This window comes from Miscanthus floridulus, chromosome 1, assembly GCF_019320115.1.
Source record: "Miscanthus floridulus cultivar M001 chromosome 1, ASM1932011v1, whole genome shotgun sequence".
Lineage (NCBI taxonomy): Eukaryota > Viridiplantae > Streptophyta > Magnoliopsida > Poales > Poaceae > Miscanthus > Miscanthus floridulus.
The window spans coordinates 121,977,094-121,989,770 of record NC_089580.1 but is presented as its reverse complement, the minus strand read 5'-3'; the positions used below and the strand labels follow the sequence as shown (position 1 = coordinate 121,989,770).

Genomic DNA, 12,677 nt, shown 5'->3' with positions numbered 1-12,677 from the left:
TAAAGGCACTTGAACTACACATCAATATTTCTCTGCAGAACATGCATGACATATATTTTTCCTACAAAGTACATCACTAAAGGAGATTAACAAAACTAGAACCATATTTTTTTTGATAATTATTCTATTTACTAGACATTTTCTAATATAACAACAATACAAGAATTAAATAAAACCCTATACAAAAGTATCACAAAAACCACATGCAATATTTTTCTACTGTAGATCTAAGACTAAGAAGCATATAGAAATTTGTTTCACCAAAATTGGGGCACCACAGCAGCAACTATGTATTTTAGAATCCTTTAAAAGCATTTTCCAGAAATCTTTTTCTTTTAAAACGAAAATCCAGTCGTTGAAAACGCTGGGTGCACCCGGTGCAGTGCACCTAGGTTCACGCTGAGGTGCTGACAGTAGGCCCCCACGGGTCAGCCGGCCTCAACTACCAGCTACCCGCTGTAGGGGAGGCGGCGCTGACCGGCGCGAGCTCGCCATCGGCGAGGTGGCCGACGACGAGGTCACCACCCACGTGACCACCAGGCCAAGGCGGACCTATCGGTGCATCTATCGGGGCCAATGGAGCTCGGGAGCAAGCTCATCGGCATCTATGGCGGCGTGGTGGCCCGGCTCACCGTCGGTCGGCCATCTCCGGCCGAGAGGTGGTGCGGGGAGTGGCTTGAGAGCTACCCCGTGTTCGTGTGGTGCTCGTGCGCATAAAAAGGAGGCAAGAAGGAGGATGGAGGGGCGAGGTCCACAGAGCGACGCATCTCCAGTGAACTCGTCCTAGCTCCGGCGAGCGATTACCGATGACTCATCACTTACCACGGTGAGAAGGTGCTAGCACGGGATGCACGAGGTGGAGGAGGAGCTCAGGGCAAGATGGAGTGGTTGACGGTGAGCTTCAGTGGCTGAACGAGCCAACTTCGGTGAGGGAGCATGCGCTGCGGTGGTAGACGGCCGCTGCACTGCTGCTACTGAGCGAGAGGTAGGGGGACAAGGCAGCAAGTGAGAGGAGCATGGGGTGGAGCGCGCGTCTAGTCTGCTCTTGAGCCAAGTGTTGGTCAGAGCACCACCCTTCGCCGCCAGTGTACGGATGCCACGTGGCGGCCGGGTAGGCGGGGAAGGCAGGCGCGGCGCGTCCGCGCATGGGAGCGACACGGCGTGGGCCTAGGCCAGCGAAGCGACACTGGGCCAGACGCGGGGCATGGCGCGGCGCGGGAGTGGGAGCGCGAGCGCGAGCGCGCGAGCGCTGCGGGCCGAATCCGTGAGCGGGCTAGAAGGGAGGCGACGGCCTATTAAGTGAAAATGTGATCTTTCCTTTTTATTTTCTTCCCCAAATTCATTCAAATGAATTTTTAAACCTTTTCAAAGTATTTTCAAAAGTTGGACCCAAAATAAAAGTTGTTCAGAAAAATGTACTCTACAACTTTGCCAAAAGGAGTAAGGTCAAAACCCAATTAGATTTTGAACTATAGATTTAAAGTTAATTTAAATCAAAAACCCTATTTTAGAAGATTATTTTAAAAGCAAAATTTGAGAAAACCTTGAATATACACCTTGCTCCAAATTGCATCCTAATTACTTCTAAGTGGTCTAAGTGATCAACCAAGGTACACACATGGCAAAACAAACATAGCATCCAATCTATTAAAACAAAACTATGCAACATACATGTTTCATTAGTATGTTTCAATTCTATATTTCATGTCATGCTTATGAATGCATAATAATGATTATGCTCATGATTTGCAAAATGTTAATGCATGCTTAACACCGAGGTGTTACAATGTCAGGTGTGAGCATTCGTCGTCAACATCAATCTTCCAGGGTGTAAAGTTTTTTTAAGGACTCCTAGGGCTTTACGGGTGGCTGATTTGTAATGAACATGTTTGGTTTTTGATGCGGAGGATAGGTGATCAGCGCATTCTTTTGTCATTTGGCTGCCTTTTCGCCTTCCTTTTTGTTCGAATTGGAATGTGCTTCGTCCCCTTTGGTCCCATGCTAGTAAGTGCATATTTTAGCCTAGGGGTTGGCCCATGAGGCTAGAACGGTGCGTACCCTGTTGGAGCGGCGTGATGTCGAGGGTAGGTCACAGATCCGGCTCGATGTGAGAAGAAAGTGAGCAAGTGGCTCGTGGCCCTTTCCCTCCTATCCCTTTCCCCTTGAGCGAGCAAGTTCCTTGTTTGTGCTGATGAGAAGTCAAGACTTAGGTCATCGATTCGTCATGGCGTGGGGCGCTGTCGGAAAAGAGTTCGAGATGGATGGATCACTGGGATGATGACCAATGGTGCTGCGCCATGGATCATGTGTGTGTGCCTATGAATGTAGCCCCCGCGAGTGAGTCATGTCTGGCCATGGGTGCAGGTTAGATCAAGCCATTCGGGAGTTGAGCGCTACTAGGACATGCTGTATGGGAGTCGTGCTATCAGGTTTCACCCTATGGGTCGATCCTAGGCTTGCGTGGCTATCGATGAGCCTATATATGTATGTGGACGTGCTTGGGTGATGAGGCTAAAGTCAAGGTGGATATGACTGACCGATGTACCAGAAGCTGGCGATGAACTGGTTGTTGTAGCTTGGGGCGCGTCAAGCCCCCGAGTGTCTGCTCATGATGGAGTCGTCGTAATCCTAGTGCTGGGAGTTGATGGGGATGCTTCTTTACCGCTTTGAATGGTCGTGGCTAGCGTGGATCGGCCCCTCGGGCGGCCTTAGGCTGGTCCTTGCTGGTTTGATGTCCTCGAGGGGCTCATGAGCCCCCGAGGATGGCTTCTTCACGTCCGACGTGTAGTAGCTTCTGGCCAGGAGGGCTTGTGTGTTCCGGTGCTCGAGTCCTTCTGGCTTGATGATGTTGCTGCCGCCGCATCTCTACCTCTGGTTGTGGTGGCCACTTTCAAGGGAGAGCAGTTATGACCTATCGCTGCGGGAGCTAGATTTGAGTACAGCGTGGTTCAACGCACTCATTGTGGTGAGTAGTGTGCTCAGGATGCCCTCTTCCTCGGATGCACATGCTTCCTAGCGATGGCTGACAGTTCGCCGAGGTGTGTCACACAGCTTGCCCGTTGCCTAAGATCGGATCCTGGTTCTAGGCTTGACATCATGTGGCGTGACACCGGTTGGTCGCTTGATCACGAACGACGCAGCGTGGTGGCGGGTGATTTCGCCATTCGTGCATGCCCTGTCTTGTCACGTTCTATAGATGACGAAGACGCTGCTCGAGGAGTAGTTCTACCATAGGGCCTAGTTTTGCCACGTGGGGAGTCTGGACTGGGTAAAAGCTGATGACGGGCGTTGCCTCGTTGGTTCAGGTGATCTCATGGTTCCCGAAAATGATGTGGGCACCGCAGGCCATTCCTTGGGTGAGATCACCATGAGCCATGGTTGTCTGGTTTTCTGGGTGGAAGTCTCGGCCATGGCCAGTAATGAGAGGGGGCACTGGGCCCCTCACGTGGGTGAACTCCGGGATGTAGCCCCCAAGAGTAGTTCTGAGGGTGTGTCCACCGTGGACCACGGGATCCAGACCTATGGGATGGAGGTCCAGGCCGCAACTGAGGGCGGGCACGGGCGTCGGCCCATTGGTGCGGTTAACCATGTGGTTCCCCAAAAGGATGTGCCTAGTTGAGGCCATTCCCTCCGCGTGGTTCCCCAAAAGGATGTGCCTAGTTGAGGCCATTCCCTGGGCGAGTTCATTACGAGCCATGGGCCTTTGGCTTCCCGAACAGGAGGCTTGGCCACGACCGGCGATGAGCGAGGGTACTGGCCCCTATGGGCAGGTGAACTCCAAGATGCTACCATCCGAGGTAGTTCTGAGAGTGTGTCCATGGTGGGCTACGTGCTCTGGATCTCTGTGACAGAGGTTTGGGTCGTAGCCACGGAAGGACACGGGTGGTGGCCCTTTGATGCGGATGAACTCATAGCTTTTGCAGCGGATGTGGCTGCCATGGGCCATTCCACCAGCGAGTTCACCGATAGTGCGAGGAGCCATCGCTTCCTTCTCAACAAATGAGAGTGCGCGACTGTCCCCTACCTGGCGCGCCAACTATCGGTGTTTCGTAATTCGGACTAGTAAACTTATATGATTGCTGCGTTGCTCTAGGAAGATGATGGTAGCATCCAATCGACACGAGGATTTATACTGATTCAAGCCAGAGCCCTACGTCTTCCTCGCTTGAATGCTCTGAAGTTCTTACAATAGGGAGTGCAAGGATGGTGAAAGAGGTGGTGGAACCTATGCTAGGCGAGGGCTGCCCAAAGGGAAGCTCTAGGAGCTCTACTACAATGGTGAATGAATGGAATTGTAGAGGATGTGAACCGTGTTGCCCTAGCGATCCTTATATAGAGATCGGGGCTAGGGCTTGTACAAAGAGGAGGTTCTCCTGACCGAAGGGTCGAGAGCCTGAGGGAGGTCCTAGCTAACTTGGCTTACAAGCTACGCCGTCTTCTGATGCACATCAGGTTGTGGCTATCATCATGGTCTTCTGGCCACGTTGCGGCAGGGCGTGACGTGGTGCTACTGTTGTGGTCGTGGCGGCACTGTAGCCTCGTTGGTGGTTCGTCAGCCGTCCCGTGGAACATGGTGTCCGTCGTGGCCTTCGTCATCGTCTCTAGGCTCCCAGGGACGTCGTACCCAAAGTAGGTACTTGCCCTAGGTCATCGATCACTTGGTCGCTTTGCGGGGCTGAGGGCCACGACTCCGATCGTTGGGGTAGGAGCACTCTGCCGGTCTGGATGTCCTTCTGTCGAGCCCCTTGTCGTGCATCCCATCTCGTAGTGGGTAGGATCATACAAGTGTCTAGTCGGTCCGTATTTGGATGGTGGGTATCGTACCTATTGCCACCGTAGTGCGGTATAGTCTCGTCGGAGCGGCATGGCACAGGATGGTGTCTGACCGGACCGAGGTGATTGTGGGGTCAGTCCGGCGTGCTTGCTCCTGTCAGAGCAAGCACGTTTAGCTAGGCGCGACCTCTCTCTACCCTTTCCAGGGGTCGTGACGGAGGAGGGGTCGTGCGTCTTGCGGGCGCCGTATGACTGAGGTGGCTGGTAGGGGTCGTGGCTGACCCCAACCTTGGCGTGCTTGGCTTAGCTAGGCCTCGGTTGTTTGGGCTTTCGCTATCGGGTAAATTGTGGGCCGCGTGACCTGCCTACTACTCGGTGCCTTGAGACACCCCGGGGTTACAACCCCGACACTTCCTAAATCATTTTAATTGTGATAATGAGTCTTTTGAGAACCTTATTAATTTGTGAACTTTATGTGATTTGTTAGAGAAAGGAAGTATTTCTACTTTTTTTCTTAAAAAAATTAGTTTCTCGTTAGGTTTCTTGAGGATATTTTTCATTAAGTAATTTATATGAGTCATTGATCTTCCTAACATGAAACTTTGCATATTCTTGATATCATTCCTAAGCTATAGTATTCGAAAATGATTTAAGCATAATAACTATGACCCTATTTGTTTTGACTTGTAATCAGATTCGAGAACTTTGAACTAACACGACTGGAGAACCGAAAAAATTCCTATGGTACAGACAAAATCAATGTCAACAAGTTATTTGTTGTAAATTTTTAGATAAAGCTGTTCGTTGTAAATGCCTTGTACTTGGACAATATATCTAAAACTAATCTAGTTTTGAGCCTTGTACAAAGGAATACCATTAGCTTCTCTACACGATACAAGCTATCTTGTGGAACAAACAGATGACCTGGCAGTTAGCCAGTAGGCAGGGGGACAAGGAGCCAAGGACCCAGTGCTCTAGCTTATTCCGACTCCTAGAACCTTCTAGATAAGGTTCTAGATTAATTGTATCCCGGAATTACTCTCCGTGTGCTGAGCAAATTGTATCGGGTGCTAATCTTGTGGATTGATGGCCACTGTAGGTTCGTAACAGAGAATTACAATTAAGGTTTGTTACCGTAGGCTAAATTTCTCTTGACCCTATCTGTATCTCTAATCTGCATCTTCCAAAAGGATAATGATAGGAACCAATCTGCGAACTGCCAGTCGAGCAATCTCCTTCAGCTGAAGTGCTATCTGCTGTCCACTTTAGGCAAACTTCTAGCTCAAACAATCCTCATTCAGACGTAGCAGCAGCGGAAATTGCCTCGTGGCAGTCACTCGCATCACTTAAATACTTCCAGCTAGAATGCATACATGATCAGCAGCAGAACAAAATAGAAAACAAAACAGAATAAGATCAAATTCCTGAATTAAACCGAAGTATCCAAGAAAATTCATGATTCATAGTACTAGAGAAATGGTATTTTGACTAGCCTAGAAGGTGAAGATCTCATCAGGCAACCAACACAACTCGCGTTACGGGCTGATTGATAAGTAACTTTAGGACACCGGCTACAGCATTACAACAGCGGCTAATTCAAATTAAATTAATCTTACTCAGGGGAACAACAGCAGGTGAGACCATGAACCCTAGCTAGCTTAGCTATAGCAGACACGCCGTCACTGATCAGAGCAACATGACGTCACTGATCAGAGCAGACAACGCAAGAAGACCGTTTCATAGCAGCAGTACCAACCACCAGCAGCTTCCTCTCCAGCCCAACCAACAAATGGGGTGCCGAGCACTGTTAGTTCGACATCATCTTCATGTCAGAATCATGCCTATTCTGCTGGTGCACTGAGAGGGACCAACCCCCGGATGCATAGGCAGGCGGCATGTGCTGGTGCTGGTGAGGGTGCTGATGCTGGCTAGAGTGGTTGAACGGCATCGCACTGTGGTTGATTGGGCTGCCAGAGTCATCAGATGATGCGCTGGATGTTCCCTCCGATGGAGGGCTGGTGGCCACCGGAGCTGGCACAAAGGTAGCCATCTGTGGTGGAGGGGCAGCCATCGGTTCAACCTTCCGTGCTTCAGCTGGCTTTGATTTCTTTCCCTCTGCGATAAAACTAGCCACCACGACCTGATGAACAATCAGACACAGGTAGAAATACCAAGTGATCAGTGATATAAAGCAATTGAACAGATGTCAGCTGGGGTGAGGAAGAAAATCTACATGTTGATCGGACCTGAACAGGAGTTGCAGCCATAAGCATTCCAGCAACACACCCTCCAAGAACTCGGCCATCAGATCCTGCAAGTGCGACACTCAAGCCACCAGTCCTGCTGCGAGTATCACCATCCTCCGCAAGCAGGAAAGAACCAGATAGCGAGATGATCTCAAAGCGCCCCTGCCAGAAGAAAATGTACATAGCATTGTCAGGCGGAGCAATGAACAGCAGGCATAACTTGTAAAGTTAATTGCTCAGAGCATATATGTTAGATTCAAACGCTGTTGTTCGTAAGGTGGTATGTTACATGTGTCAACTAGACCAAACACTTTGCCAGATGGCATCCAAGTATTCAACCTTCGCATCAAAGTTGCAACCCAATTAAAATCCAAACACTAGGCTAAAAAGAATTAGTGGGTGAACTGAAAGTAAATTGATGTGCTTGTGAATCCATTTCAGATGACCTAAGTCAGGAAAAAGAACTAACAACAATACACTCCTTCCTTAACTGAAAGCCAATGTTTCCCACCTACCAGGTGGCATTCTCATCAACACAAAGTCCAAGATGATCAGTGACTTATTCTATGGAAGATTGGAGAAAATCTCATGAAATTCAGATACCATTCTCAAAAACGATACGTATACATCCACTTGCTCCAAAGCAGTAGAACACCATACCTCATAAGTAACTAGTCCACCAGATGTGGCTGGCTGCCGAAGTGTAACATTACTAATTGCACCGTTCGCAGAAAGGATGCAGACTGTGCGAGGGCCTTGCTGTGAGAATGTCATTATTTTTGAAGCAACATCCTGTCAGGCAAGAAGCAGACATTAGAACAGAGATTCAAGTTTTTGACCCACTGGCAATAAATGAAGAAATAACTTCATAGCCATAAAGAAATAAAAAGGCACGACCAAATGCATGGCTTGGCCTTGCACCATGCTAGCTAACAGCTTGCACAGAAGAATTCTATGCACAGCAAATGTTGAAGCAGAGAGATGAAAATATCCAATTCAGTTCCAGATTGGTTGATCAAGATGCACAGGCCACACAGTTAATCCAATTCAAACAACTGTTAAAAGTAAATTTTGGTTACCACTCGAGATCATCAATTTAATTGATAATAAGGTTAGCAAACACCAGTAAAGTAGTACTCCCTCCGTCCCTAAATGTCTGTCGTTTTCGCTTCCCGAAAAACAAATTTGACTAAATATATATTAAAAAATATTAATATTTATGATACATAATTAGTATCATTGGATAGATATTTGAATCTTATTTATTGGAGATAGAAATGTTGCACGCATTTTCTATAAATCGAGTCAAAGTTATCGACACACAAATCGTGGCGACAAACATTTAGGGACAGAGGGAGTATGTTGCATCCATGCTACCAAATCCGATCAGCCATCATGATTCACCGACACAACGATATTAGGAGGCAATTAATTAATATATAATGTATTAATGTTTGCTACCATGGAGTAATTTGATCAGCATAAAGCAATCCTTTCACCCAGCTACCCTGCACAGTCCATGCTCCAAGGCCTCACCTCACTCAAGAGTCAAGAGTGAGGACTGCACAACCAAAAGGTGCCAGCTGCCTGGAGCCCCTCATCGTACACCGCAGGATTCATGGTACTGGCAGCACACCAGACTATCAGTCAGAATCCGGAATGACACCGAGTGCATCACCCATTAGTACTCCAGCTTGCCACCACTGACAGTGGGCCCGGTCAACTGGCAGCCGTGCCGGGAATCTGACGAACACCCACGCCACGCGAGCTCGCAACCTGCCGGGCTTCCCAACGGCATGGCAGAACAGAGCACAAAGGTCACAGCAAGCACCGGTGACTTGGCCTTGTGGCAAGAAGCCACCACATGACATGCGCACTCAGAGGAGACGCGCGGACTCGCAGATCTACGCCATTTACGACCAGCAACCGCAAGGATGCAGCAAAACGTTTGAAAGTTGAACCAAGATCTGTGAATCTTACCTCGCCGGCCTTGACGGTGAGGATGTGAGGGGTGAAGGCGATGCCCCAAGAACCTGCACGAGCGAAGAAACGAGCACAGCACTGGTGAGATAGGACGCGCGCAAGAAAGCATTACGCAGGGCTTTAGTACGGGAGAAAAAACATGTACCCAGGGCTTCGAACTGCTTCTTCTTGCCGGAGCCGGGGGGCCGGCCGCGGCGCTTGGCGTTGGGGTCGGACGGGGGGCTGCTGATGGAGAACCCGCCGTGCTGCTGCTGTCCGGGAGCCGCGGCGCCGCCGGCTGAGGCGGAGGAGATGGGGGCCAGCGCCAGAGCCATGCTCCCGTCGGGCGCGTACTTGCGCGGCCGCCCGCGCTTCTTGCGCATCAGTTCGCCCATGCCCAGCACGTTGGCCCCCGGTGCGCCCGCCGCGCCCGCGCCCGCGGCGGACTGCGGTGGCGCCGCGTACAGCATGGGCGCGGAGTGGTGGTGCTGCTCCCCTGGCGCCTTCCCAGACATCTGGTCGAACGAGAGCCGCATGCCGCCGGGCATGAACGCGGCAGGCGACGAAGCCGGGGCCGCCTGCTGCGCGAACGGCGGCGGCGGCTGGTGCTGGTGCTGCGGCGGCGCCATAGAAGAAGGGGCCGGCGGCGGCGGCTGAGAGGCCGGTGCAGGCACGGGCGCCGCGGCGGCGGCGGCGGCGGTGGTGGCGGGGAGCGGCGACACGTCCTTGGTCTCCATTTGCGTAGATCTATCCGCTTGGCAGCTTCCGCCTCCTCGTCTTGTCGCCGCTGCCGCTGCCGCTGTGCTTCACAGTGGCAGTGGTCCTGTCGAGCTTGGACTCGCAGCACAACCGGGCTCTCAGCTTTGACCAGACAAGCTCAGCTGATCAGAGACCTTGTCCTTCTCCTCCCAGCACTGCAAGGGGCTCAGCAAGGCTAGCTAAGACTAGAGCACTAGCGGTAACATGGAGATTAAGCGAGAAAGCACACCCTTAGTCTCAGCTACTAGTAGTTAGCTATAAGTTGCTCACAAGAGATAATTTTTAAAATCTGGAGCTAGGAGACGGATAAAAAATCAAGAAAGCAGCTAGGAGAGAGAGGGGGAGAAAGCAGGGGAGGGAGGGAGATTTGGTGGGAGTTAGGAGGGGGAGGTGACTGATGCCCGCGCGCACGCCTGTACGGTACCTAGGGGACAAAGCTAGATCGGCAGGGAGGGGGAGCAGCAGGTCCATCACCATGCCATGACCCGCTGCGTCCTCCTCCTTCCTCCTCCAAGTCCTCACTTCACACCAAACGCCACTCACTCACTCACTGCTCCTCTTGACCTCTTGCTTGCTTGTTTGGCATGCAATGGGAGATGGATGGGAGCCTCGAGCCTAGGCTTGCTGCTGCGTGCTGCCTAGGTGCGTGTGAGAGAGAGCAAAGCGAGGAGAGGAAGCAAGGTGGGAAAAGGAGGGGGAAATTACGGGAAATGGAAATTAATAAAGGCGAAGCAAATAAAGAAAGGGGGAGAGCAATCAAGAAAGAGATTTGCTACGCGCACACGCACAAGCACAAGCACAAGCACAAGCACGGGTGTGGTGTGTGGAGAGAGAGAGAGAGAGAGCGCGCGCGCGGACCAGTTTTGTGCACTGCATCACCCTACTGCAAGTATCTGCTACGGTAGCAATAAAGACGGAGTTGAGGGGTGTGGGGACGCTTTTTGGCTCGGAGTTCGTGAGAAAGAGAGACAAGTCATAACTACGCTTTCCCACCTTTTTACTCCTCCATCCACCACCACCGTTCCATTTTCCACCGCAAAACACACGAACAAAAAGCCGCTACCAGCCACTACCCTAAATTCAATGCTCCATTAGCTCGGGTGATAAACCGTGGTTAAAAATATTATTGACTAATTTACTATAAAAAATATTATTTATTAATTAAAAAAAAGTATAATTTATAAGTCAAACGAACCTGACGCAAAACATCAATAAATAAAATAAAAAGATTGAAAACACCAAGTTGATTAGCATGATGCTTCTGCCAAACAACATCGCGCTTACCATGTGTGAACAGCTCTCATCTTACACTAGACTCAGAGGGTGTTTGGTTTTTTCTAGTCGCTCGTAAAATTCATGTCACACTAAATATTTAGATACTAATAAGGAGCATTAAATATAGATTAATTATAAAACCAATTACATAGATAGAGGCTAATTTACAAGACGAATTTTTTAAGTCTAATTAATCCGTCATTAGTATATGTTTACGATAGCACCATGTTATCAAATCATAGACTAATTAGGCTTATAAGATTCGTCTCGTAAATTAGTTATAAGTTGTGCAATTAGTTTCGTAATTAGTATATATTTAATACTCTATGCATATATTAAATATTTGATGTGATTTGAATTTTAGAAGTTCGTGCAGAACCAAACCGGCCCTCATCAAAGGATAGTACGCCAGAATTCAAAAGGGGCCATTGAAGGCTCTGAAACACCGAACATTTTGAAGTATACGCGGACAACGGTGAAAAAAAAGACAGGCTTATCTAGATTGGCAAAGCCTTTTGATTCATGATGTAAAAGATGGCATGTCTGGGTTACTAGAGAATGAGATTGTCAGCTGCTAGATCCATTTCATGCTATGCGTTTAACTTTGGACGATTAGGACGTGCATATATCACATTTGACTGCTCTTAACAGCATTCTCAACCAACTACGTCATTGTCTGACCTAGAGCAACTGAATAAGGGCCCAATTACCAAAAGAATTAAAAACTATATGCTTCTTTTCGCCAATAACAACCAAAGTAAGGTTCTTTATAGCAAGACTTCTTGATGGACTTTAGCGTCAGCTTCTTTGATTTTTTGGTCAAGCACCGCCAAACGCTAACTCATGAAACAACTGTGTGAGAGAAGCATTTTTTTACTAAGAAGGTGAAGCCACCTACTGAGTTCTTTTCCCCCAGTTCGCTTATCTTATAATCTGTTTTTTTGATTTGTTTTTTCAGTCGGAACAATATTTTTCTTTCACAACAAATCAACCGGAACAGTGTTTCGTCTTGTTTTTCAGCGAAACGAACGGGTTGTCTTGTTAGGTGAAACCGTTGGTAAAGAAAACCTTGTAAAAAAAGGTCTAAAGCAACGTCACACGCCTCCAAGCTAGCAATGAGCCAACCGCTAGCGATTTTTTTTTTTCTAATTCTCTCCCCTCCATATCAATCCCAAGCCTAGTCATCTAGCAACATTGTCCTTGTTGGAGGCACCCTTAGGGCATGGACAAGGACAATATTGCCATAGTAGTTTTTATAGATGGGTTCCATGTTAGTGGCCCACAATGTTTTTCCTGCCTACACAATAATATGGGCCTAATCAACAAATAAAGTATCCATCCACCATACAACCATTCTCACCTCTCATGTGTCCTTTCTCGCACGAAGCTCTTCTTCCGCACCACGACCTCACCCATCCCTCCTTTGTACGGATCAGCCTACCTCCGCCCTGAATCGAGCTTCCTAGCCTTGGACCGGCTTGTCTCCACCTAGATTGAAGAGGACCATGAAACATGGGCCTATTGTCCAAGACGGTTGTCGATGAGTCATTCCCCACTAGTGTCCCAATGGCAGCCATCATTGTCGTCTCTGGTGCCCTAAGCCTCTGACGCTCCATCTGGTGGCGCTTGTAGGATCTAAGGAACTGGCTGTAGGGGGGTGAA

General features: G+C 49.1%; 1 protein-coding gene across 1 annotated transcript; it reads right to left on the bottom strand.

The window, feature by feature from the left end:
* Nucleotides 1–6,184: 6,184 nt before the first annotated feature.
* On the bottom strand, nucleotides 6,185–10,490 carry LOC136539836 (AT-hook motif nuclear-localized protein 10-like). Its single transcript, XM_066531830.1, has 5 exons — nucleotides 9,148–10,490; nucleotides 9,000–9,052; nucleotides 7,680–7,811; nucleotides 7,020–7,181; nucleotides 6,185–6,913 (listed from the first exon to the last, which is right to left on the bottom strand). The coding sequence occupies exons 1-5, from the start codon at nucleotides 9,716–9,718 to the stop codon at nucleotides 6,581–6,583; spliced, it is 1,251 nt and encodes a 416-aa protein (XP_066387927.1). The 5' UTR covers nucleotides 9,719–10,490; the 3' UTR covers nucleotides 6,185–6,580.
* Nucleotides 10,491–12,677: the final 2,187 nt, after the last annotated feature.

Coding starts and splice junctions, on each gene's coding strand:
- LOC136539836 (XM_066531830.1), bottom strand. CDS start 9,718: ATGGAGACCAAGGACGTGTCGCCGCTCCCCGCCACCACCGCCGCCGCC. Junction 7,812..8,999: donor TCACCGTCAAGGCCGGCGAG/GTAAGATTCACA, acceptor CTTGCCTGACAG/GATGTTGCTTCAAAAATAAT. Junction 6,914..7,019: donor TGGCTGCAACTCCTGTTCAG/GTCCGATCAACA, acceptor ATTGTTCATCAG/GTCGTGGTGGCTAGTTTTAT.